The sequence below is a fragment of the Ornithodoros turicata genome, chromosome 5 (genome assembly GCF_037126465.1).
Source record: "Ornithodoros turicata isolate Travis chromosome 5, ASM3712646v1, whole genome shotgun sequence".
Classification (NCBI taxonomy): Eukaryota; Metazoa; Arthropoda; class Arachnida; order Ixodida; family Argasidae; genus Ornithodoros; species Ornithodoros turicata.
The window spans coordinates 68045122-68072309 of record NC_088205.1 but is presented as its reverse complement, the minus strand read 5'-3'; the positions used below and the strand labels follow the sequence as shown (position 1 = coordinate 68072309).

The window sequence follows — 27188 nt, the reverse complement described above, 5'->3', positions numbered from 1 at the left end:
TGAACGAGACAACCTTCGTCTTTGCGCTGTTAATTTTGAGACCGTTGGCACTGCACCATGACAGTATACTGGATATATCTGTCTGTAGCTGTAAGCAGTCGGAAACCGAAGAGATCGCTTTCATTAATTTGAAATCATCCGCATACTGAAGTAGAGTAGAATGTTTGAGGCAGGATGGCATGTCATTCACAAAGATATTAAAAAGCAGGGGACCTAGGTTGGATCCCTGAGGGACCCCAGATGTGGGAACATATGCATCTGAGTACGTGCCAGAGACAAAAACAGAACAGGAACGCTGACTTAGGTATGATTCGAAGAATGCAACAAGCGGGTCAGAAACACCGGATGTACGTAGCTTATCTAGTAGGAGGCCGTGACTCATTAAAACTTTCAGTGCACCACATTAACTCACAAAATTAAGGATGCACAAACAAAAATATGACGCAGACAACACTGAGGATCCTATAAGAACATGCAGCAAACATCGTCAATTCCGAGCTAACAACAAAGTCAACTGAGGAAGACGGCATTAAATGCACGACGTAGGAAACCACCAGAAAACCACGTGACCTTCGTCAACGGTCTGACTGATTTGTGTGTAACAGCAGCGAACCGTGGTTCACGGTAACTGCGGTTTGGTCGACTAACTGCTGTAAAGTGAAACAGCGGTTAAAGCTGGCCGTGTAATAGGGGTATAAGAGACTGCACGAACGCCTGCAGGCGGGCTTGGAATTGTTTGCTCGGGGGCCCAATGAACATTTCGCTGCATCAAAAGGGCGGCTGTTCATTCGTGCTGAGGTTGCCTGGAGTTTCTGATGACGCCGACAGGAATCTAAAACGTTCACAGTGTCCTCAAGAGACCCACACATGCGGCAGTTGGGAGGGTCAACCTTCCTAAGCCTGTGTAGCAATCGTACGCTATAGTGCACGTTTAACACAGCGATAATGTGATCTTGAATGATGGGCGGTCATGTGATGTGATGTTGAGTTTGATGGTATGATATTGTTATTTAACCTGTATATGCTGGTATGGCAAGGGACCCATTATTGTTGGGGGGGGGGGGCGCTGACGCAGAGAGCTTCCACACCGGACACGTGCCCTAGCGTCGCCGCTGATCCTACCTTACCCCATAGTGAGTTCTAGATGTCCGTGCTTACAGTGGTCACTGAAATGTAGACCAACGAGCCACATACAAGATGGGAAGGTAAGGTCGCCCAGAATGAATCACCGGACGTAAAAAGCATTATCTTATGTCAGATAATTGCGTAAAAGACGTGGCATGTGCTTCTAGACGTATCCTGTCTCAACATCTTAGCATCTCCGTATCTCATTATGTGAAACTTGTGATATCATATTAATATAGTAAGCAGTATATTACCTGGCTCTATAACTGACGTATACGTAAATATGAATTTAACGGACAACCAGCACGTAGCTTGGCGAACTATAAAATCGGAATGGGCTGGCAACATACAGGGTGGTGACCAATAAAAGTCCATCAGTGCTTGCATGTCATGCTCGGCATTTCTCGGTTACGCAAATTCTCAATGCAAACTGAACATCGTGTTGCGTACATGGAAAGCTCTGAAGGGGATTCAGTCCTGTTAAATTTCAAAGGCATTGAGTATTGTAGCGCAAAGTTGCAGTGCGACACCATATAGGTCGACGAATTCGCTAATGATATGGCCTTCACGGCCATCATTCACTATCATTCATTCATTTCATAATTGAAATTGATGTCATGTTGAATGGTGGGCCGTCACGTGGTGTGATATTGAGTTTGATGTTGAATGATGGGCTGTGATGTGATGTGATGTTGAGCTTGATGTCGCCGTGGATATTGAGTTTGATGTTGAATGATGAGCCGTGATATGATGTGATATGATGTCGCCGTGATGAGTTCTGAAGCTGAAGTATCCACGATGAGTTCGAAAGGTGATATTACTTGCTGCTGTTTGTGCGCGTAGATTTTGCGTGTGCATTGACTCAAACATGAATATAGGACCCACCGGCATAGTGAGGGAATCAATGGTCCTGTCCGCTTCTGGACTAATAGAAGTAGTAGCAGTGGCGGATCTAAGAGGGGGGGGGGAGCGACCGTCCCCCCCAAAAAAAACTTCAGTTTATACATTGAATTTCCCTCTCCACCTCCCCCACTACGCGCACAAAGAACCCGCCCCCCTCCTAACCGAAGGCCTGGATCCGCCCCTGAGTAATAGAGGGCATAGTCCTCGTTCCTGTACGCGTGACCTTGCTTGTGGTTGAAGAGGGGAGGGTGAGGTCCCCGTAATTTCTGCATGATATTTCGAATTGGGAAGCTGACATCAATGGCGGGGAGACGGTGGCAGAGCTGTATGATAAATGGCGGTGACGGTGCTGCTGATCAGACGGCAACTGAGTGGCAGGCGGGAGGAGGGTTGACCCGCGCGTTGTTTAGCATGGTTTGCAAGGCTGGTGTTGTTGGTGATGTGAGGTTATGGTGCTATGGGCAAGGCCTGGACATGATGTCATGTTGAATGAATTTTTCGTAAAATGCCGGCCTCTGTACGAGGCGTACTATAGCCGTATTCAACTTCAAGGAGGAACAGAAATCGAGTCCGTCAACTACATACTTCCTTGCGGATAAGGAGACGCAATAGCGCACCTGGAGAAATACTGCAGCGACACCATGCGCCATCACAGTAGGGGAGCGCGCTTTTTGCTGCAGCGTAGGTTTAAAGTGACCTTCAAACTTCAGTGTGACAACAACGACGTGTCCCGGATCATCTGTCAGGTGTCCCTGGCGCCTGCGCGCGCGTTTCGGTTTTCCATTCTTTTTTTCTTTTTTTCTTTTTTACGGCCGACTGATTCGGACAGTCAGGTAGCTGCCCTTCTGAACGTCACTGACGTTCAGACTCCCACTCCTGACTGCACCCTGGCTCCGCAGATTTCCCTCGGGCTCACTAACATTATATAAGTGAGCCAACAAGCCCAAGCGTCCACCTTGCTAAGATCGGTACATACTCCGCTTCTCGGCCGATAGCGTAGAGAAGGGCGTTAATCTAGGTCTACTCGTCTCGGAGGTGGAGGCAAGAAATAATATGCAGAACCTCTGTCACCTTGTGGACCATCTCCTCCAATCGTTCGGATCCTAAAATCCGGCTTCTCTGGATGTAGACTGCGAATAGTACAATAGTCGTATAGCAAGTAGACGACGATATGTATGTTATGTCAAAGAATATCAGGATTTCGAGGAGTCCACCTTGCCAGATGGTCGTGATACTAATGCCACTGGTTACAAGTTCTGGCACATAACTAGAAGCTTTTTTTCTAGGCATATTCTCGATCTGTTTGTGAGTCGGTCGTTTCACAGCCGTTGCGTGTTCCCCCAATTGCGGATATAAAACATAAACGACGAAAAGCTCCAGCCCCTCGGAAAATAATAAAATCCGAAAAACTCTATATATTACCTAAAATAACCACGGAAAAATCACGTCAATGGACATCTGCGGGCTTTGCCTCACACGTGTCAACCTCCTCCACTGTTCTTTTGGCACACACATTGGGTTACATTTTAGGCGCTAGACAGAGCATGATGATGATGATGGATAGAAGAAAACAGAATGAATCAGCACAAAGCATCGTCATTGCTTACCCTGTGTTCCACCGTTTGTATGTTCGAGATTGCGTGCTGCACATATTTACTCGCACTCTTTAACTAAGTTCATGATTCATAATAATAATAACAATCTTCATTTTGCAAAGAGCTAAACCCGGAGCTCCGGGAGAAAAAAATGCATTTGCAGCTTGACGTGCCCAAGGCCCCGTCCTTGAGGAGCGGAACTTTTTACATAATGTTCATACAATGTCATCAGTTCAACATGCATCACAAGACACACAGAAAATAAACTAATACTTCGGAAATTAATGAATTACAGTGCACAGTGTTTCAACATCGCGAAGCGTACGCAGAATAATATATATACATATAAATATATGTGAAGTTAATTAACATGCGGGAAAAAGGAAACTGGTTAAGGCGCCGCTTCAATAAACATGTGACTATCAGGAAAAATATAATCATTGCTCACAACCAAAGAGAAGGAATCGTATCTTTGGAACGCTTAATTCAATTCATAATTATTCATTGTTCAAGTAAAAGTTCGTAACAACTTTAACAAGTTCATTTGAGCTGGACATTTTATTAGCATATGTTATTCTATGCATTCTTTCTGGGCAGAGTACTGCAGTCAATGAGAAAAATGGAAAATTTTCAAAGATAGCTCTGGTACAGTGAACAGGATAAACAAGTGTCATTCATCAGCCGCGAGCCTTCTTAAGTATCCAACGCGATCTGCCTCCATTTGCAGAAGGAACGTCCTCTGCCGAAGTATCTGTTCTGCGCTGCACTCTTCAAGTTCTTTGTAATGCTTCTGTCGAATGTCCTGTAAAGACAGTCAAGTACCATCAGAAATCAGACCAGCCACACCTAGCAGTGCAGAAGTACAGTTGCAGAGGAACGTAGAAAAACAGATACTCATGGAACGATGCGACAGCACCAGAGGACACGTGTTTCGCCGTGTTTGCACTGTGGCATTGAGGAGTGCTCAGTCACCCTCCCAGGTGTATATCGCTCGCTGAGTGACCCCTGGTTTGCCAATCCCGAACGATGCGCAGCTACCCAGGGCTGACGAGCCGCAAACACGGCGAAACACGTGTCCTCTGGTGCTGTCGCATCGTTCCATGAGTATCTATATATATATATATATATATATATATCAAAAGCAAGTACCAGTAACGATCATGCCGAAAGAAACTCAGATAAGTCATGTGAAAAGGTATTTCTCGAACAAGAGAGGACAAGGGAGATTGTCCCGTTGAAGTATATTGTTTTCACACACACACACACACAAAAAAAAAAGAACTTTTAACATAGACGGCAGAAACTTCTTGGTGGAGTCCAAGTCCAAAAGTTCAAGAGCCTTAACGCATTAACATTTCTCTAAACCTGTTTACCTTGTTCAAGATGTGAAATGTTTCAGAAATTGTTATGTAACGTTCATTGCGAACTCGGGATGTTCTCACATCTGAGCAAAGGTTATTTCTTTCCTCTGTCTCTCCCTTTTATGTAAAAGTACAGCATTGTAGCGGATGAGCAATAAGTCATGAACGAAATTACATGTCCCCACTGCTATGCGACCCTGATTAATCGCTTTTGGGACGCCATACGACGCGGTATGCTGCAGAAGGGAGACCTGTCCCATCAGGACAATGTTCCCCGTGACGTCGACTGTCATGTGAACCGTCGTCAGTCGACTTTAACGATTAGTCGAATGGGGCCTTTAGTCGACGCATCCGACCATGTGAACGCAGTTATGGTAAACGCCAGGAAAAAGGTCCTCAGTTGTTTGATTTAATTGATTCTGGGTGTTTGTGATTGGGGGTTTCTGTCGTACATGTTTGTAGCCCACCTCGGCTAATGGTTCGCAGCTATGGTAGTCGATTGCTATCGCATAAATTCGATAGGATACCGAAGATACGGGATGTAGTGCGTAGCGGCACCTCAAATATTTTTTACCATGAAAAAGAAGAAAAGGGAAAGGAGAGCATGAAAAGAGAATGAAGAAAAGGAAAGGAAAGAAAAATGAAGAGCAAAAACACACAAAACCAAAACTGAAAAATCACATATACAGTCACACAATCACAATCTCCAGCAGGCCTTGTCATGTTGCTTCGCCGTTACCTTTAGCGCTTGTGCTCGAACTTGGTAGTAAAGAACTCCTTTCACGAAATCCCAAAAACTGACTTCCGGTATCGTCTTCTGTTCGAAGTAAAGCATGGCGTAGTTGCTTTGCCACAGTAGGAAGTCGCTGAGCCTCGTCTCGCCCGATGTCCGGTAAAGGACCTCTATTTCTGGACTTTCTTCCACAGCCAAACTCTTTTCCACAAGGCCCGGAGTGATGTCACTGCATCCAATTAAGTATATTCATATAGAATGTTCATATAATAGTTTTTATAGTAAATAATACGTGGAATCAAGCTGTGCCTCGAATTCTTGTAAGGAATTAAGACATAGAGGTAATGAATTGGGTGGTCAATACTGCCTTTTTGACGTCTGGGCAGCGGGAGCTGGTGGTGAGCTTGGTGAATGCGGTGCTGCCTTGTTTTTGTTTTGGGACACAGGGACGCGCGTTTGACCTGAAGGTGTATAGTCTCCCTTTCGAAATGTCCCCCTACGTTTTCCTGCTTCTCTTGTTCAGAAATGTATGAAAGATGTCACCTTCCCAAACAAACTATTTCTCGTGTGCAAAAATATTATCGTGTGACTCTCCCATGTCCTCTGTTATGTCCAGAAACGTCACGGTCAGCCATAAAGCAATATCTACCGGTCCACCCGTGTCCGTGCGGGAGACTCCGCAGGGTTTCGAAAAGAATTTAATGGGCATCATACCGAACACGAACCACCCCTTCGACACCGAATACAACATTCGCATTCATTTTGCGCAAGTAATTAATTGGTAAATGATGACAATAGCAAACCGAAACCGAAATGCGACTGAGAGCAGAAAACTGAAAACCCAGCATTGTCATCTGCTTCGAAACCTTGTCGGATGCCAGATGATGGCTGTGTTTCAATACTCCGGTAAGTCGACTACTTGGCGGTCTAACCGGAAGTGCCGCCATGTTAAGTTTCGTTCCAATTCCCGCCTAGACTGCTATTCAGGCGTCTTTCGCCTAGTCTGCATCGATGCAGACTAGCTATGCGTCTGAGTGGTCGTCATTGACAGCAGCCTTGAAAATTAATGCACTTGTCTGCAACATAGATGCGAGTCTGACGTGTTTACGGCGTTCAACAATAAGTCCAAAAAGTGATATTTTATTGAATTTATTTATTGTAGTGCCATAAGGACCCAGGGTTAATACATGGCGGAGTGAAGTTTTGCAAAACGTGAAGAACAACAACAACAACAACAACAATAAATGAAGAAGTGATGATGACATGGGATGTTTCCCCGTGGTAGCCACAGGACACTACCCCATTTCACAGTGGTTAATATGAGAGGATGAAGAACAACGAAATGCAAGGAACACTGAGGAAATGGAGACATATACGAATGATATGAACACATCAAGAAAATACAAGAAACGCGCATTTCTTGAAAGGCTACGCCGTAATATGAATGAGCCGTGCCGGCATTTTTGCCGATCATTGTTAACTAATGATACTGAGGTCACTAGGTATTCTGAAATATAACGATACGCAGGGAGAATGCATCGACATGTGAGCTGAATTATTTCAGCGTTTATTAATGAATTACGCGGCGTTTAAACAAAGTGCGGAATTGATGTTCCTACGGGCCATGGCAGATGGCGACAGCGGCGCCAAGTCCGCAAGTCTGTTCCAAATCTCCGCCGATAAGGCGTCTATCTAGCTGTCCACTCAGACAGCTTCTCCTGCGCCGAGTATTGAAACACAGCCGATGTCAGCAGCACTGGTCAGCCGTGTGTTGCTTTCAGTGCCCTCTCGCTTCATAGAGGCGAAGCGCTCGCTTCATAATAAATTCGTTTGAATAAAATCTGCGCAGTTTTGGAACGAGATATTTCGTACACATGTTCCTGACATCCCAAAGGTTACGGAGGTACTACAACCATTGTGGTGATTTTGTTGCGGAGTGCCGTCCTCACTCTGCCTGTCCGCACAGTCAGAGGGCGCACCTTTAGGCTGTACACAATGCCAATCCTTCGTGCAATATGTACTGCCTGTCAAGGTTAGATGGGGGTTTAGGACTTACTCGGGACGCAGGAGTCCTTCTTTCACTGCTTTGGCCATCATCTTTGTTATGCGCGTTAGCTGATGTCGAGCAGAGTAAGCGATGCAGTAGTTTGTTGTGTGCCTGAAACAAACCACACCGGCTTCGTCATGGCAGCAACTGCCTAATGGAACTTAAATGCTGATTTATAAGCGCCTATGGTATACACATTTGCATATGATGACTGTCCGTGATACCTAGAGATACAAAATTTACAGAGCTGACTTTTTTTTTTTTTTTTCTTTGAAGTTGGGAAGTAACGAAAGTTTAATTCTTGCACGATTCGGATTTTTCTAGTGAACACTATATAACAAGTCACAGTGTAATATCAATTTTCAATGCATGATTTACTTGTCTAGTACCCAAATACGAACCTAAGTTTGACCTAGCAAACGCATAAAATGGTGACGTGGAGGTGCAAAATTACCGACAATTTCGGAAAGCTGAAATAGAAGGACTGCATATCAGACTTTATTTTTTGGAATAATTGAAGGAAACAAAGCTTATAACAGTACAAGCGTTTGCCACATGAATAAACAATGGAGCAGCTTTTATTTGGTCTCACTCAAAAACGCAAAATATTAGGACATACCATACCAACTCATGTCATAAGAACCAGCGCAATAACTGAGTAGAACGACAAAGCTAGGCAAGTTTGAATTGATTTACGTATTATGTTTTGCAAGAACTTGTCTCTTTTTTTTTTTTTTTGAATTGGAAACTTTTAGGCAGTTTTTTCCGATGGAAGAAAAGAGGGGAAGAACAGCTGTTTTTGCACGAGCAATCGGAACATGGCATGTTGAACATAGCAGGAGGCAAGCGGGCCGGTGGACTCGAGCAGACGGCAGCATTTCCTTTCCTATAGAGTCCGGGGGCCAATTAGACAAATAACACAACGACATACAGCGGACGAAGAGCACACTAAAGGTCCAGGTTCAAGACTCAAAGAAAAATAGCCGTATACGACATCCGATCGTAGTGTGTTGTGTGTTTGAGCTTCAGCACAGTCACTTTCCATACTTATTTCTTTTTCTTCTTCTTTTTTTTATTTGTCGCATGTTTAGAGTGTCCTAATGTACGGCGAAAATATGATTCCCGGTGACGTAGTCGTATAGTATTTCCGGCGGCACGAAGCACGGATTATTTGCATTGCTATCCTCTACGAATATTCAAAGTTGTGAATTCTTACTCTCTATTAGACGATGTGATCAATTCAAGTTTTGCAAGGGTCCTTTGAACATTTCTTGGCAGCTGATCGAGGTCACCTACACACCTTGTCCTGACACCCTTCTTGTCAGCAACTTGCCTAGAGAGACAATGAGAAAAGTGAAAAAGGGTGGGGTAATAAACTGAAAAGGGTACTCGAATCAGTAAATTATTCACCAAGTCGGTGAAGTTTAAGGCTCAAATTCGAATCCTGAGGAAGGCTGAAAAGATATGTTCGCTGCGATCGTTTGACTTACGGATTATTGATGATAGCCCAGGACAACGCCTGGATCTCTTCAAATAGACCACCGAATTCGTCCTTAGGCCGCTTAAAGTTATGCGTGCTGAAGGTGTAAATGGTGACGTCTTTCGCTCCTAGCATTTCTGCCCATGCTACCATCTGCGTACCATGAACAAGTGCTATACTAAATTCGACCGTCACACAGTTCCGCACGGCCGGCAACACACTCGGTATGTTACATGGCTTACAGTCTGGAGGCTTCTCCGTCCTGCCACGTGCCCGTCGTTGGCGGATAAACCCACTTTTTTGGCGTATCGTCTGTTGCCGTCAGGAATAATGGCCAGGTTCCGTGGTGTCGGCCCGAGGCTTAGTAGCCAGAGGAGAAGTCTTTCGTACCAAGGCAATATAACTTCGAGAGCGAGTAGCATCCTTGGAGATGCTTCGTCACTATCGTGCGAGTATATGTCACTCAGATTCGACGACAAAGGATAGTGATGCCAAGAATCCCTTTGATTACGTTCGCAGCACTTCAAACACTAGCCTTTCACATGCTGTAGCCACTGTTATAACGAGCAAATCCCATCGAACTCTGGCCACTCCCACTTGCCACTCTTCCTTCGTGTCAGGCGATGAGAAACATTTAAAACGTCTAAAGGAAATATCAGCGACGTTGTGATTCTTAACTGTGAGCAGATTACCGTCATCATCACGTGACGGGTCGGACAGCCATATCATCTAGTCTCGCCCTTCGTTTATTGAAATGTCCTCCCCCGTGTCTCCTGGACTTGGAATAATGGTCTTTGAATAATCATTGATTCCTCGTGCTTTGTGTGTGTGTCTGTGTTCTGCTTACTTGTTTGTTTCAAAGTTGCTAAATAGTTTGTCTTATGCGACCTTGATGATGAGTTTTCCTTACTGCATCACGCTGGTGACGTTGATGATATGCGAAAGAAATTATGACACTACCTTCGGCTACAAATTGTATTGCCTTTATCTCTTCAGAGGCGGAGCTTGTTTGCAAAGAACACTTGCTCCAAATGACAGGAGGAAGGGAATCCAGAATGAACGTGTACAAGAAAGAAAGTTCTGAAGTGATCCGTTGCTCTTTCCTATCCTCCTCAACATCATTTGAAGGGCGTCACTGTGTAGGACGCACACCCAGTGTCCGCACGCGCGAGGAGAAGGAAGTCACACAACAGCTTTTATACCGCATACATTTAAGAAATTCACATGTGCGTGTACACTTCATGTTTGGGTAACCATGTGCTTCGGCGTTATGTTAACCCAATCATATTTAGATGACGCAGCAGAATAATCTAATTGTCGCCGTCGATGGGGAATTGTGTCAATGTTTCTTCTGTTTCTCCCTTTCCAGTTTCCACCTATCCGGAGATTGTTGGGATTGTACGCCATTTCTGTGATTAAATGTGAGTTCACACGGGCGACATTCCCTGAAATACTACAGTGGAACATGCGAAACACGTCATAGCTTTCTGCTGTCACGTGATCGCGAGCACTCAACGTCATGTCTTCACGTGCACTGCTAACCGTGGGGAAGGTGGGGAATATGCTGCGACACAGCCGCAAGATATTCCGTAGCAGACGACAGGAAAAGACGCTGACGGTGTCGTCTGCTAGGTGTCGTCTACTGTCATCTGCTAAAGTGCGCAGTACGCCGCTCCCGATATTCAGGCACCGTGTGGACGCTCAACATAACACGGGACGGAACTTCGGCTCCGTGAGCAGTGTTTCCGTTTTTTCTTCCACTAGAACCTTCCGTGAGGATTTCGCTCATGTGAATACACGATAAATGTCCAGCTGTGTTGAAGAATGTTTCGTCTCTGTCCTTCTTTTCCTGTCTCGGGCTTTACCGGCTGGACTCACCATCGAGGCAATATGTACTTCGTGTGTGTACGTTGTACGTTATGTACTTCTTGTTCGTGTCTTGCTTAGTTTTGCCAAATAATTTGTTCTTGGGGACCCCGAACCGGGCATTACTTACAGTGTCAAGTGTCGCGTCCACGCGACATACCAGGAAAGGTCATCGATAACTTACGAATAACGTTTTGTCCTCTTCGAAGGCGAGTGAGTTTGAGTTTGAGATTGATTATAGAAAAGAAAAAAAAAACGGATGATATTGAATTCATCCCCTGACGAATTCTGCTACTTCCACAAGGAAATGCGAATGCGTATACTTCCGCCTTCCTCGTTTGTTTTTGTTTACTGAGGAACGGAGTTCACAGCCATGAAGCGACTACTTCTAAATGCGGCACAGATGAACGGGTGCATGAAGAAAATGAAACAGAGAACTAAATAGATATAACAGTCGGAGATACCAGTCGGTTCTAGTGAGTAAAACAATTATGCGGGGAATTTATTTCGCACGGTAATACGAGGGACGCTCCGTTTGTGAGGCCCATTTCACACTACCGTATTTCTCGTCCGTTTGCCTCAAAAATAGAACCTTAGGGCAATCGAGCTCCTAGGTTCCAATGTGTCCGTTTTGGCACCGTTAAAAACACGGACGAGAAAAACGTTAGTATGAAACCGGCCTAATCGGTGGATGTGGTTTCCGCCGATTCCCATCTGTCTATTCGCAAGCTCTTTAACGCATGAGGTGAACCCTCGAATAAAACTGCTGCCCCCCATAGCAGCACCTGTGACAGCACCTGTATCTTAGTGTCAGCGTTTCAGGGTAATAGTACCCTTAGATGGATATTGGCTTTACGTTGGGAAACAACTGTGATCATGTGAATATATAGGGTGTTTCACCTTTCGCAAAAAAAGAAAAATCGTTTTAAGAAATCTGTTTGCCTGAGCATTATGGGGTCAGCCAGTTATCTCGGGGGAGTCTTTGCCATTACTTCTGAGTGCTTTTATCAAATTTAATCCGCGTGAAATTCAATTTTCCCAATTGATCTCATTGGGAAATTTGCAATGAATGGGAAGTTTGCAATGTCCACCTCCGTTTTTTCTTCTTCTTCTTTTACAGGGGCAGAAAGACAACGTCGGATTTACCCCACTGCATCGTAAAATGCATCCACTATACTGCTTTGGTAATGGCTGAAAAAATATCGAGAAACGTCGTTTCGAAGCGCGAAAATTCTCGGTCACCCGCCTCTTCCTGTTTCCTTCTCGCTGTTCCTTCAGATAATTTTACGTTTCAACCACGCTGCCGTTATCAAGGCAGACAAATCTATTAACGCCGTTCTATTCCTGTGTACTACTGTGACAAATAGCTACACCTCCAATTATTTTGTGCCCCCCCCCCCCCCAAAGCTTGCGGTTCTGGATAAACTACTGCAGGGGCCTCCTGAGCGCGGCCGGCAATTTGCGCGTCTCCAAATGACACTTTTCGCAAATCTTTTTGCGGCTATTACCATCGTATTAGTCAATGTATTTTCCAATAGAATAGGGTAAACCCGGCATGCACTTTCTGTTTCCGTCAAAAACGAACAAAAACAAGAAACGTGCCGTTGACTTCGCAAATTTCGGAAATTCAATTGAGAAAATTAAATTTCCCGTGAACTAAATTTTATAAATGGTCAGAAGAGGTATAAGTGGTCAGAAATGGTATAAGTGGTCCGAAGTCATGGCAAAATCCCCTCCGAGATCAATAGCGTTGACCCCGTACTGTTCGGACAAGTACACTTTTTAATACGATTTTTTTTTTCATGGAAGTATGGAAGAACTATTACTGCGACCCTTTTGCTCAATATGTTTACGGAGAAGCCTGTTTTAATCAATGTTTTGCAACATAGGTGGTATCATCCGGTTATATGGCGCTGGAACATATACGACACATCAATAGCTTATTTAGTTATTGTTCTTTGCCTTCCAACAGAAACGAAGTTTCAGTTGTTTTTTTTTTCTTTTTATATCACAACTCAATGACGTAAATGAAAATCAATATCGGCAAACATGTAGTGAACATCAATGCTCTCAGTCGTCTCTCGTCAGCTGCCTCACATACAGGATGCGGTCGGCCTCCATTTGCTTCAGAAAAATTCTCTGTCGAAGAAGTTGTTCGGGACAGCACTTTTCAAGGGTGGCTGTAGCTTCTTGATGTCTCTCCCTTACTCCCTGCAAAACTATCTTAATTGTCCTCACAGTTTCCCGCACGAGACCGTGCCACTGCTCGTATTACCTGTATCGCTCTTGCTCGAACCTGGTAGTACAAGACACCCTTGATGAAGTCCCAGAAGCTGACCTCCGGTAGCGTCCTGACCTCGAAATACAACATTGCGTAACTGGTCTGCCACAAGAGAAAGTCGCTGAGTCGCGTTTCACCCGACGTCCTCATGAGAAGATCAATATCTGGAGCTTCTTCCACGGCCAAGAGGTCCCCAATAAGGCTCGTTGTAATGTCCCTTGCGAAAAGACAAAAGAAAAGCAGGGTAAACCTGGCGTTAAAACCCGTCAATCCTGATGTAGATTCTGAACGGGGAACTCCAGATTGAAGATACATGTATACTGGGATTGGGCCTCTCCCTAGTATTTTTTTTTCTTCATCAACATCAACATCATATACTGGGGAATTTTAGTAGATCGGAGGTGCGAAAACGCTGCCATGGAGGTAGCTGCCAAATCAAATGTGCCTCCTGGCTTTTTACTCTCTCCCGTCCGAAAGAAAAATAAAATTGAATTGAAATGTCAACCACGTGATGTCCGCTATTCAGATTAATAAGGGCTTATCGAAGAACGACAACTTTATTATCGTTCCAAGAATTTTTCGCCAATGTAACTTATGCAAGTGGTGTGGAGTTGCTGGCGTCACACTGGTGAAGCCGAAATCTCCATTTTATTTTTCCTTAAAATACCAGTCAATTAACAACTTTATTATGCTGATAGCGATTACGGTGTTGGGTTGGTTGGGGTGTAATATGGTTGACGAACCTCACAGGAACGACTACTAGAACTCCCTACTGGAGGAACGCATAAGAAGTGGAGGATTGACACGCACAATATCCAGCTAGCAGCTGTTTTTTTCAACAGACGAGAGCTTACCTCACAGAGATTTGATTACATATGTAACGAAGAACATGAAAGCTTACATGGCAGCTTTTGCTTTCACTTATCACGTTCGCAGAACAGGCACCGTTGCGCTCAGAAATGAAGGGCAATATACATAGATTATACAGAAAAAGAAAAACACGGAGATGTTAGCCCCGGCGTGGTCTCAATATACGGAATTTCGTCAGCCTTTTTGCTGACTTTACCGGTGCAAACTTTCTAATGGTGAATTCCGCTGGGCGTTCTCGTGAAGCGCCAATGTGGGTTGAGCGTAGAAACGGACAAAGAGCAAACCGAATGACCAATGAAACTCGATGCACGTTGCACTGAAGCGAGCAGTGCCTCAAGCCAGTGTAGGATTTTCTGCCCCGTATACAACGACCGTTGGAATTCACCATGAGCCTTCTTCGTGGACCATGGCGGTCCACCTGTATCATCAAAGAAAAGCGGCTTTACTTCGATCTCAAGGCCAAATGAGTCAAACACAAACAGATAGAATCAACGATAACACGAAATCACTAATACAACTCACCCCTACAAAGAGATAGTGAATCGGCTTCATATCACGTCAGCAGGTGCTCGAATCGTGTCAGAGGCTCGCGCGTTACACAGTGGGATTGTGGCTGTACCCCAAGCAGCAAAATGTACTGAAAGTCGAGTGCAATAGGGGTGGACGGTATGTGTCTTATCAATGTTCTTTAGTTTCAAGAGTCTGTTCAAGGCCTTCCACCTACCCGTCCACCCCTATTGCACTCGACTTTAAGTACATTGTGCTGCTTGGGTATGAGCAGTACATTGAAATCATCCTATAGTGGAACTTCTCAGCGTGCCCTTCGACGAAATTGGCGTTCTGTAGCCACTTGCATCAGTGAAAACGCCTATCTCCTGTATCTAACGGAATGCTGGAACCTTGGGTAAGTGCAGTCGACGTTCAACACCACATAATTTTCCAGTGTGTACCAGACTTCTATGGTATACCTGGGTACGACGCGGTTTAGGCAACGGCTCGTGAAGCTGTGCATTCTCTGGGTGCATTTGTGACATGAAACATTATTTAAACCATACGGCGGGGAACTTGTGTCACCAGTTGGCCACGGACCGGTGGTTCTCTAGCGACTATCGGCATCCTATACGTACTATGCAGACGCTGATTTAAAATTTCAAGTCTTTATTACTCCCGAGGCAAAAAGTAATTGGTCGAAACGCCTCACGAGGGTCCACGAGACCCTTCGCCTAGTAGGTGGGTCATAAGGAGCGGACACGTTCTGTGTGGTCTGGTCGCAAATATGTCGCCGGCGGAACAATCTCGGACCAGAGCAAGCGCCTTGTGTACATGCATTGCAGTCGGTTTACTAACGTTGTCCGTGGAGACGTCGTCTGCCAGAAACTGCGGTCGCCAGATATCCTGGAAGTCGTACGGCATTTTTTGAGATCTGTACTGTCCACACTGGCGTCTGAGATAAGGGTTCAGATGTAGATAAGATTCAGTTCAGATTCAAGATTCAAGATTCATTATTCAAGTTCAGATGCAGTATTTGTGATTAGATCATGAACCTTGAATGACTTTGTAGGGGAGATGCGATATTCGAGTGGACTTTTTCCCATTCCCCAGGGTGTCAGGCGTGACGTTGCCCACACCTGTGAGGCCGACAACCGCGAGCCCTTTCACCATCACCATCACCACCACCACCGTGTGGACTTTTTACCAGTCTCGACATGATGCTGCAAGGTTGCTGAGAGTAAAGACTAGGTGGAACGCGCCCTGAAAGGCACTGTTCTATACGCCAGTAAGCGACCTCTGGAAGATAATATTCAGGAGCGATGTTCCTGTTTCTGTTTTACTTTAATCCTCCTGACACTTTAATGGCGTCTCACATAGAAGAGACACGGCTTGGCGGGTAGCACGTCAATAGACAAGCTGACAGAATGCGAGCAACGCTGCCAGCTCTAATCGAAAGGTTCCCAACTTGTGGTTCCCTACAAGCAAATTCCGTGGGAAATCTTGTCAAACTGATTTTCCTCGTGGATTTAAGCCTCGTGGAAAAAGCATGGCAAACTGAGCTGCAGTATGCCTAGTTAGATCCCGCTGCTGTGACACAGGGACAGCCACTGAGAGGCCAGAGCTATGTTAGCGTGCGCAAGCTGCGCATCGAAGCCTTTGGGGGCGACCTTTCCACTCCCTTTGCGATCACCTTTCGACGACAACTGAGGTGTACCTGCCTGTCAGATTTTGTTGCCCTGTAGTGCATCGAGAGTCTTTAGGTCGTCCAGTCGAATTCACCTCAAGAAAGAAACTCGGTCGATAAGAACGCAAGGAAGTTGCGAATGAAGGACTGTCGATTATTGTGGACTCTGGAGAGGAAGTGCACCACTGTTGCCAGCAGACGAACGGTGCCCAACGACTTCGCCATATATTGATATTGCCGTATACTTCTATGATAGCTTACTCTAAATTCTATCTGGGCTCTTTTGTGACAGTGATCTTGTTATAACGGGATACCGGAAATCACGCTCGGGCACATAAAACGTTATTGTGCGTTCGGGATTTCCTAATTCGCAGTAAGATAGAAAGTAAATCAATCAATCAATAAATAAATTAGCTCCTCTATAGAAAATACTCAGTGGCAACTCACTCTGGTTTTAAAAGTTGTTCTTTAACTGCTCGGGCCATCTTCTCCGTGATGCGCGTCAGTTGATGCCGAGCGGAATAGGCGATGCAAAAATTCGTTCTCCGCCTGAAAAGGTAATTTATTCTGTGTTGACTCAAAAATCAAAAGAGCAGCCGCATGCATCACTTGTCGCGTAGCGAAACAGTATGTATTGCGCACTGTTGAGCAGGAACAATTCGATACGCTACATATACACTATCTGACCTTCCCTAATGGAAGGTCAATCCCACGCTCGCCCCCCTCTGTTGTCAGGCACCTGCAGCAGAGCCACTGCCACTGTCCTTCACCGAATCCGCACAGGATCCACCTTCACGCACAGCTGGCTTCATCGGTTCGGACTTACACCGACACCACTATGTCGACAGTGCTCTTCAAATTCGGAAACCATAAGTCACATCCTGCTCGAATGTCCCACCTACAACGAAGCGCGCAGACGGCTGCTCAACACTGACCCCAGCATGTCTACATGTGACATCATCTTTGGTGGCAACTCGCCCGGCGAGCGACGACGCCGGACTGCTGCTCTGGTCGCCTTCCTAAAGGAAACGCGGCTTATATCGCGCTTATAGTGTAGTGTAGGTTTCTTTTTTGTCTTTTTTTTTCTGCGTTTTATACCCTAGTCAGACAGCATTTCAAATGCCAATTGCGAGAAATTTCCTTCGGCCTCTCAAATGACCTTTGTTCGGAGGCGCCTGCCAGACAGGCGGGAAAGGAGTGCTCCTCAACTGACTGCCCTCACCGGCTCCCTTTTTCGGTTTCGGTTTCCCTGTCTGCTGTGGAAATTTGAAGTTGGTCTTTGCGCCACAAATCAAGATGCAGAAGCCATATGCACTTCTCTAAATAGGATCTAAATACGTTTACACAGTTTCACTCCATTATCCGCATTTTATAGGTTTTCCTACATTCAGCTGCGAAGGTAGCGAGGGTACAATGGCATAACACTGTTGTCGAGATTGCTCCTTTCTGCTCCTCAAATGTCGTTGGGGGCCTCCTTTCGCGTTGATGGTCATTTCTTAGAAAGGTCCTTTGAGCTGCCGTCTGACACGGCTGTCAGAGGTCATTTTTTGCCAATGAAAATTCCCCGAAGTCCTTCGAGCATGCCGTCTGCCTGGGGTATTAGTCGTGACGCTGCCCGCTTCCAGCGTGGCCAACCACGGCGAGCAGGTTTCATCTTCACCACCACCACCGTAGTAATGTCACTCTCTGAGGTCCCTGTACCTTGTGGTGGCATTATTATTGAATGCAGCTGTATACCCTAGGTGACCGCTTTTATAACAGAAAACGCACCGGATAAGACATGTGCAGCGCACAAGGAATTTTTTCTTTGTACTAAAAAAATCTACGGATACAAGCCGTCAATGTACTGTACACAATTCAATTTACCTTTCGTCATGCGAATACGTGCTTTTGCTCTTGCTGTTCAATTAAATTCGCATCATTTTATATTTTATTTAGAACATGTGCTGCAATGACTAAAAGGTCAAGTAGCAAACAGTACTCCCTAAGTGCGTTATAGGTAGAAAACTACAATCAAATTTATGACCGCCCAAAGGGTCACCCCCGAAAACGTCCTTGTCATTTCTTTCTTTCACTCTAATTCAGTAATGTTATTACTGTTGTGGTGGAGCTATACCAACTGTCGTTATTCGCTGTTATGTTCTGATATTTTATGTAGATTTCGCAGTAAATCTGCGTTGGCGGCTGTATAAGACAGCAGCATATTAGTGCCTCAGTTTACAGCGCCCCGTCCTGTATTTCACCTTGTTCACCATGCGTACTCGACCCCCGCATAAGGACGTGGACAGTTGGTGTCTTGGAATGTGACGAAAAAAAAAGATCCTTACTTGGAGTATGGAGACGTTATCATTTCCAGCTTTGCAAGGGATACTTGCACGTGTCTCGGTAGCATCTCAAGATCACCGACGCACCTGGCACAAACTTGCTTCCTTTCAGCTGCATGTCTGGAAAGTGAAACGGGATGCTTGGACTTAGATCATCGGAATCAGTGGTTTATCCAGAATCCCATGCGTGAAAGGATGCTGGAAAAAATTGGGGGGGGGGGGCGTTATTATAGTTACGTCATTACAGCTTAACGTATCATTACCGACGTGTGTCTAAAGCTGAAATCGCAACGGCACCCGCTGTAGGAGGTACGCGGGTGAAAAAGTTAGGGGGGTGCCACTGAACATTTGGTGGTGTTAGGGGGGTGTTGAGGGAGGATGGATAAATCACTTATTGCAATACATTTATGTGTAGCGTTCCTTTCATGTGTCCCTTTCATATGTTCCTCTCAGTGAAAGGAAGTACTCTCCTCGTCAAAGCTTATGAAATTAGAAGTATGTGAACGTTATCCAGTATCATACTGTTCAAGCCCGTTCTTGTCCACAGTTCGGTCAAGCTTCGATGACTAAGACGTAATAACCCTGCGTTGACATCATGTACAACATGTGGAGTTCGAGCCCTTTACACTTATACAAGCGTTACCTTACATAGCACCGTCAATGAGGCACTGCTGCGTGTACTTGATATCCTTGATATCAATGATGAGTCCAACATGGATTGGATTGGATCGATTTTTTTTAATTTTTCTACATTCCGGTCCTGTTACTTACAGGGAAGAAAGTAACTGCCACGCAAGCTAGGAACTTGCATTGAAAAGCAACGACAAAGACACTTACGGTTCGTCGATGACGTTGTTAGAATACTTCTGAATCTCGTCGAAGATCCCGTCGATTTCGTCCTTCGGCCTCTTAAAATTGTGCGTGCTGAACACGTAGATGGTAACTTCTTTTATGCCCATTTTTTCAGCCCACCGTCCAACCTGCAGTGCAAAGGTTATCGGAGTTCTCACCTCCGCATACAGCATGCTGCTCTGCTCCTTGTACCGGCCTCGGTGGCTCAGTCGGTAGCGTGTTCGCCTTCTGATCCCGAGATCGCGGGTTCGAACCCGGCCGAGGACGCGAGCAACTTGGTGGCAGGGTACAAGTTGCTTAGACACGCCGTCTTCCGCGAGGGACGTTAAATACGGGGTGCCGTGTGGTGAGCTTTCACCGCACGTTAAAGAACCCTCAGGTGGGCAAAAGCAATCCACACACCGACCGCTGTGGCGTCGCTCATGATCTCAGTTGTCTCGCGACGTAAACACCCAATTATATAATATATCTGCTCCTTGTATTCTATTGTATACTTTTCACACAGCAATCGCCATCTTTTTGCTAGTCATTTCTCTGTCATTTTAATTATCATCTGCACCATCTGTATCACTGTTCTATTATCTATGACGCTGCTAGTGTCATCTCTTCCTTGCTATTAAATTTTCTTCACAATCGCAGCACTTGAGAATATTTCTAAGGCTTCTGCTGTTCTGAGCAGTTACAGCAAAACTATCTTTCTGTACTACATCTTCATCAACTTCACCACCTTCTTCTTCGGCTTAATCTTAATCATCATCATCACCAGCTCGTCTTAGTCTTCACCACCATCATCAATGAACACGGGAAGTCAACTTTTGAAACAACAACAACATAGATGAATGGATGATGATGATGTGGGATGGTTCCCTGCGTTGAGTGCAGGACCCTACCCCCTTCCAAAGAGGTTCATATGAGAGGATGACGAGGGAAGGAAACAGGGTGTCGAACCGAAACGTTTTTCGTTCCGGTTTTCGTTCCGGTTACATCATAAACGGTCCGGTACCGGTTCTGCTCCGGAGCAAAAAAATAACGGTTCATACCGGTTTTTAACCGGTTCCGTTTCTGCTGGGAATACTCATCTCCACAAAAAAAAATCAATGTTACAAAATGTAAACCAGTTTATTCCGCATACATGGTATTTAATATTAATAAACAGCTGTGAAAGTGGCAGCTCCTGGTTCCTGTAAGTTACTGTCTGTTCAAATGGGCTTTCTCCTTTCTTGAAGCACATGCTACAAACGGACTTGTTTGTCGTGATGTCATACGTAAAGTACTTTCTTGCTGGATTGGAGCGATCGCGTCCCATCCGAATGTCTGTTGCTACTGTCTAGCCAGCAAGCACCACCGCACGAGTACGACGCAAATCGAGGAACACCTTCGGAGGACCGCTCGACGGCTCCGTTTTCTTTTCTTCGTTTCCTGTCCACAAAAGAGTTGCCACTTCGCATGGGCTTGCCCTCGCGTATACGTAAATGTATTCAACTTAGCTGCTCTCAAACAAGGGACGCGTTGCGCGACATTACCGATAAAGAAGCCGTTATGCAGCCCCCTTGGGTCGCTGTTTAGTTGAGGAGAGTTTGCGGGGATCAAATTAAAACGAACACTACGGCACATTGCTAGAGAGTCACATGTACCTATATGTCTGTGTGCGTGCGCGAACGATAAACCATTACAAAGGGAGCCTAAGAGTCATAGTATACCGACATACATTCCACCGTAACCGTAACCCTCGTATAGTATCCATGACATGACTTCAGAGCACACGACGTCTGTTCCATTCGCCTACCCGTAGTCCAAACCGGGGAAGTTTTTCCTTGGACCGAAAACCGTTAAATATATTTTTCGGTTTCCCTCCCGAGCGAAAAAAACGTATACGGTTTCGATTCCGTTCCGGTTCGCACCAAAATAGCGGTTTTTTTCGGTTTTCGGTTCCGGTTTTCGGTTCACTCCGACACCCTGGAAGGAAATCCCTACAGTTCGTGAAGGAGGCCGGTGGCCCTCAGAAAGGAAAGAAAAGCGCCAAGTGCACGTCACTGAAGTCCAGGGTTACTTCATGGGCCGACTTTGCAGATGTTGAATGGCCTCTGATCGAGCATTTCAAGTTGACATTTAAAGGCCCGTCGCTCGCATACGGACTGGCTGCAGTCTTCTAAAATGTGTCGGATTGCTGCCGGGACACCACAAGTTGTACACAGCGCCGTGTTGCTGTGGCCCAGCCTATACCGGAGTGCAGGGGTGAATGCGACGCTGAGTCGTAAACGACGTACGAGATAGGTAAAGAGGCGAGGGAAACCGCCTGGCATTTCAAATAATAGTGTTGGGTCAACAGCATACAGAAGCGACCACCGATTGATGTCATGACACCATTCCTGATAGGCCCAAGGCGAAGTCAATGCGGACAAGAGGGAGCGTCTATCCCCATTCGAAAGTATGATGGGGACTGCTGAGCGGCGATGGTGAGCCGCAGCAGCTGCCCGATCCGCTACTTCATTGCCTCTTATGCCAATGTGGCTAGGGACCCATTGGTGGGTCAACCGGTGGACCCTGTCTTCTAAAACCTTGAGCGTCGTCAAGATGTTCACTACCACCGGAGCCAAGGAGCCACGGATGCCCATGTTGTCTATGCACTGCAGCGCTGCCCGCGAATCTGTGCAAACCACCCAGAGGCGGGGGTGGTGATCCAAAATAGACTTTAGGAATAACAGGATGGCATACAACTCCGCAGAGGTGGCCGAGGTGCGGTGCGATAGGCGGAACCCACGTGAAATTGATTCCTCTGGAATTACAAATGCCGCAGATGAGCCGCCAGTAGTAGAGGAACCGTCCGTATATACGGCGGTTTGGTTTCCGTATGCAGCGTTCATCCACTCCAGAGTAGCCTGCTTGAGAACTGGAGAAGGGGTTTGGCTCTTTCGACCCCTTGATTCCCGGGATGTGAGACGAGATGGATGGTTTCGGCAGTGTCCATGGTGCTACTGAAGAAGCGGTTGGGGCAACAGTGAAGGCAGGTATATGGTCCGTTAGTTCTTGCGCACACTGCGCGATTTTGCTGTGGTTCCGCTTACGAAGCTTCTGTACCAGTGGGTGACGGCGATGGTGAGCGCGCAATCGCAAATAGTGGCGGAAAGTTTCTCTCTGGCGGAGGACGCCAGTTGGGAGTGCCCTGGCTTCCGCTACCACCAACCTCGTCTCAGCGCAACGCGGAACGCCAAGACAGGTCCGCAAGATGCGCGCCAAGGCGCAACGGAGCTTGTGTTCGGATGTCCGTGATAGTCCGTGCAACGCAGGAAGGCTTTAGGCTACTGAGCCACGAGCAGGCGCTTTGTGGAGTGCAAGAAGGTCCCGCTCACTACATCCCCAGCGCAAGCCGGCAAAGTGACGTATCACATTTCCCCAACATTGCGCCTTTGAAGTGAGATAATCAATGTGTCTTGCCCACGACAGGTTGCGGTCCAACACAACACCGAGGAACCTGTGGTGCCTGACCTGCCTTAAGGGAGATCCTCCGATGTGTAGTTGGAACCGGCGCATCTCTTTCCGGGTAAACGGAAGCGTAGCGCTTTTCTCAGTGGAGATGTCCATCCCAGCTTTCAGGAAGTAGGCATGTATGGCATCAAGTGAGCTCTGGAGCCGACGCTGAATTGCAGGGTGGGACTTGCCAACCGTCCAGACCCAAATGTCATCAGCATAGATGGACAGATGCGCCCTCCGAGCAAGGCACCCCTTGAGGCCCATCAAGACAATGTTAAATAACAGGGGGCTAAGAACATTTCCTTGAGGAACTCCCGGTGGCACAGTGATCTTTTCCGTGTCCCCCTCGCCTGTAGTGACGAAAATCTTCCGTTGATGGAGGAAGTCGGAGAGCCACGTCAGCGCCCTATGAGGCACCTGGGCCTGCAACAACCCATGAGTAACACAAGGGTGGCTTACGGAATCGTACGCCCGTTTGATGTCCAGGAAGACAGCCATCGCTATTTGTCTTCGTCTATGTCTTTTTTGCACAGTTCACGAAAGGACTGCCAATTTGTTAGCCGTACGGTTCTGCGGCCTGCCCCAGATGCGTACTTGGAGCAGGACACCAATATAGGAACGTGGTCACTACCTCTTCCGCCCAGGTCTGTGGACCACGTCAGGTACGGAAAAACGTCCCTCGAACACAGCGAAATGTCTAATACGTCTGTTGAGTAGTCCCGGCGGAGGAATGTTGGAGACCCGTCATTTAAGACACAAAGATCTAGGTCTTCAATGATGTCGCACCACAAGGACCCCTTGCTGTCTCGCCTGCGACTCCCCCAGAAGGGGTGATGAGCGTTGATATCCACAACAACAAGGAAGGGATCACCCGCCCCTGCCAGAGCTAGTCTTAGGTCATGGGCTGTCATCTGGACTGACGGCAGCACGTACACGCCGAGAACAGTCAGCGAAAATTTCCCAAGAAGAATCTTGCAGTGGACGCAGTCGAAAGGCAACTGTCTCGCCGTGTGTACTTGCGTCACAGCCAAGTCTTGTCGCACACATAGCACTGTCCTCCAAGATGACATCCCCTGCTGACCAAAGACGGTATATCCACTAAGTCGGAAGTCTGGCTTCACGTATGCTTCACAGATGGCCAAAATGGGAGTCCGGTACTTCAATAAAAACAACTTGAAGTCCGGTAGCTTCGTACGCAGACCACGCGCATTCCACTGGAGAATAGTAGCTCGCTTATACAGATTGTCCATGACCCGCGGTTCATGAAACGCTCAGACTGCCTCGGGCGCGGAGGGAGTGGTGTGCTTGTATGTGCACCAAGTTGTGGAACCGCAGCGGCCCTCTTGACGACAACTTTTGAAAATTATCACGCGGGCTATCTGATTTCAGGTTGACGCAGGTTGTTACCAGATCAGTAGCAGCATACGTCGGGAACGGTGTCTTTTGAACGTATAGGTGTTTTTTTTTGTGTGTGTGTGTGTGTGTGTGTGTTAGCGTCGCGAAGCAACTGTGGCTATGAGCGGCGTACAGATGTGGACAGGTGGAGAGAGGACAGCAGGAAGGAGTGGGGGACAGAGGGGAAGTAGGTGTTTGTTTGTTTGTTTATTGAATAACGTAAAAGACATCCTAGTAGCATGACGGAGGAAGAAGCGAGGCAGTTTTGTAACGCAACGATGAAAATGTATAGGCTGTATAGGATGAAAATATATAGGAAAAATAATAATTAGGTTGTGCAAGGTAACACACACACACAGGCGCACACACAAAGGGGCAATGTAATACAAAATATCGCAAGAAATATGAAAACTTCAACATGCAGTGTAATGGGCTGAATCCTAGCACATCAACAGCAAGTGCCCAAACTACCGGTTATTCTTTGATAATATGGCATAAACGCATGGTATAAAAACCTCATACTGAAAAAGCGTCAGTTTGAGCACGAGGCACTCGGCACAGCCGTTTGCGTTTTCGTTGCCTGCAGACTCTGGCAGGTCGGGCTGTTTCACTATGAGATTCTTCTGTGTGTGTGTGCTGTGTGTAAACAAACTTCCGGTTTGCTTCAGACATCCTAGTCACACCCCCTTGTGGTTTCCCTTGTTGTGGTTTCTCATTTTCTCTTTCGTGATGCACAGCCCCTGGGGACGTGCCAGTCGTTCTGTAAAGTAACTTCTCTCGTTCCCACTTCACTCTCAGATAACGGAATCTCTTGCCTATGACAGAGTAGGGCAACCTAGCACAACACCCCATGTCATCGTCATCATTGTCGTCATCATCTACTTCATAATCACCATGCATTTGTTGTAGGCGCAACAGAATGTATAGCTATAGTGTGAAATTAAGTTGTTCCGCTGGTACACTGTACGCATGTGGTTCCGTTCAAGAATCAATTGCCTGAGATGCTTCCTTTTTATTTTTTAGTTAGTTAGTTAGATACTTCAATAGTTAGATAGTCAGTCAGTTAGTCAGTCCAGTTCAGTCAGTCAGTCAGCTAGCTAGCTAGCTAGCTAGCTAGCTAGTTAGTTATCCGAACAATTCAAACATTAGAGTGCCACCAGCCGCTTACCGGACGCCACTTCCTCACTAAACTGAATCCTCCGTTCTCAGTGTAGAAAATAATGTGGCGTCAAAACTACGCGCTTTCCCCGCCTTGTACGCAATTTTCGACGAATGAACTGCATTTACCTCATCCATTCGTTGCGCTCCCGCTAAGTGACCTTCGTTGACAGATGCTCCGACTTTCTTGGCGTATCTTCGGTTGCCGTCCGGGATTATGGCCATACTTCGTGGTACGCAACCCAAGCTGAGCATCCAGAGAATCACCCTTTGGTACCAGGGGAGCTTCACGTCGTCAAAGTGTTTGCAGTGGTGTTCATCTGCACCCGCATTGCTGCCAGTAGTAGCACTGGATGTCTTTCACATTGAGAGAGAGAGAGAGAGAGAGAAAAGTGTGTTATCCGAAATAAGAGGTTGATTATATTATTCAGAAGGGCGAACATATACATAACGAGGGCCATACACAAGTCACTCCTGCCACACATCGATGCTGTTAAATTTTTCACGACATCTTTTCCTAGATCTTATCGCCATCATCTAGATAATACATCACATCCTATTCATTCTCTCCTGCTCTTAAGTCTCGAAGCATAAAATTCGACACTTTTCGAATTAGAAATATTCGTCTAATTCTCGTTTACATCATCCTTTGCTCTCTTTCGTTTTCTTACTGTGTTCAAAAAGCTTATAGTGATTGCAATACTTTAAATTAAAAAGCGCACGGTCTAGCAAGTGACGGATGAAGTGATTCACGATTGAACGAACGCAAGTTGGTCGAGTTCACACGGTCACAACGGTGCTAGCTATAAAAGTTATAGAGAGCAATTAAGCGAGCTCGTGGCAGATATCCATAACGAAAACCCGAAACGAAACTTGCGTTTGTGTGAGTCCTTAAATTTATTTATTTTTCCCTAGCCTCGGGTCTTCGTTACGGACGGTGCTGTTTGCAATTGGTTATTTGGTCTCAGATATGCTCGTTTCCGAAGACTTTCACCAGATCACTTAGGAGGTGCAGTATAGTACACCTTGTCCTATCCCACCTTATCGCCGCTATTAACTTCTCGCTGCTCGCATGGCACCCTCGGCTGCGACATCGACAAAAATCCCCTTGCCACTTTCTCTGTGCACGCTAAAACGCTGGATAAAGCTACAATTCTGTCAAGTGTTACATCATTTACTTACATTTCTAGCGTCCGTTCGTTCGCCTTGTGTTCCCATGTCCATGGAAGAACGTCGTATACTTCACTATACAATGTGCGCGCCATCAACCACCGTAAGGTTTTATTTTTCATTTATTTTTACTTCTACGTCGCAGCGGCTGATATGCGCCAGTCATTATTTGTTCGCTCGTGTGTTTCGTCCACACGGTCCTCTCCTCCGGCACCAATTTACAGGCACGCCACAAGAAATGTTTATTTTCCTCGTATGGTGCTGTGTGCTCGGCTTTACTTGCTTCCTCATTTCTGCGCCCATCTGGCATGCTTCGTCTCACGCGTTAAATGACCTTCTAGTAAGTAAAGCTGGTTATGCGTAAGCAAGCCGAGAAGGGTA

At 46.2% G+C, this 27188-nt stretch overlaps 2 protein-coding genes across 2 annotated transcripts; both read right to left on the bottom strand.

Moving 5' to 3' along the window:
* Positions 1-4184: 4184 nt before the first annotated feature.
* Positions 4185-9824, bottom strand: LOC135396157 (dehydrodolichyl diphosphate synthase complex subunit DHDDS-like). The gene is made up of 6 exons (XM_064627186.1): positions 9487-9824; positions 9255-9397; positions 8981-9097; positions 7774-7875; positions 5724-5946; positions 4185-4425 (listed from the first exon to the last, which is right to left on the bottom strand). The coding sequence occupies exons 1-6, from the start codon at positions 9664-9666 to the stop codon at positions 4294-4296; spliced, it is 897 nt and encodes a 298-aa protein (XP_064483256.1). The 5' UTR covers positions 9667-9824; the 3' UTR covers positions 4185-4293.
* A 3201-nt stretch (positions 9825-13025) lies between these two features.
* Positions 13026-26877, bottom strand: LOC135394639 (isoprenyl transferase-like). The gene is made up of 7 exons (XM_064625478.1): positions 26820-26877; positions 25767-25994; positions 19599-19741; positions 18765-18881; positions 16885-16986; positions 13386-13608; positions 13026-13321 (listed from the first exon to the last, which is right to left on the bottom strand). The coding sequence occupies exons 1-7, from the start codon at positions 26859-26861 to the stop codon at positions 13181-13183; spliced, it is 996 nt and encodes a 331-aa protein (XP_064481548.1). The 5' UTR covers positions 26862-26877; the 3' UTR covers positions 13026-13180.
* Positions 26878-27188: the final 311 nt, after the last annotated feature.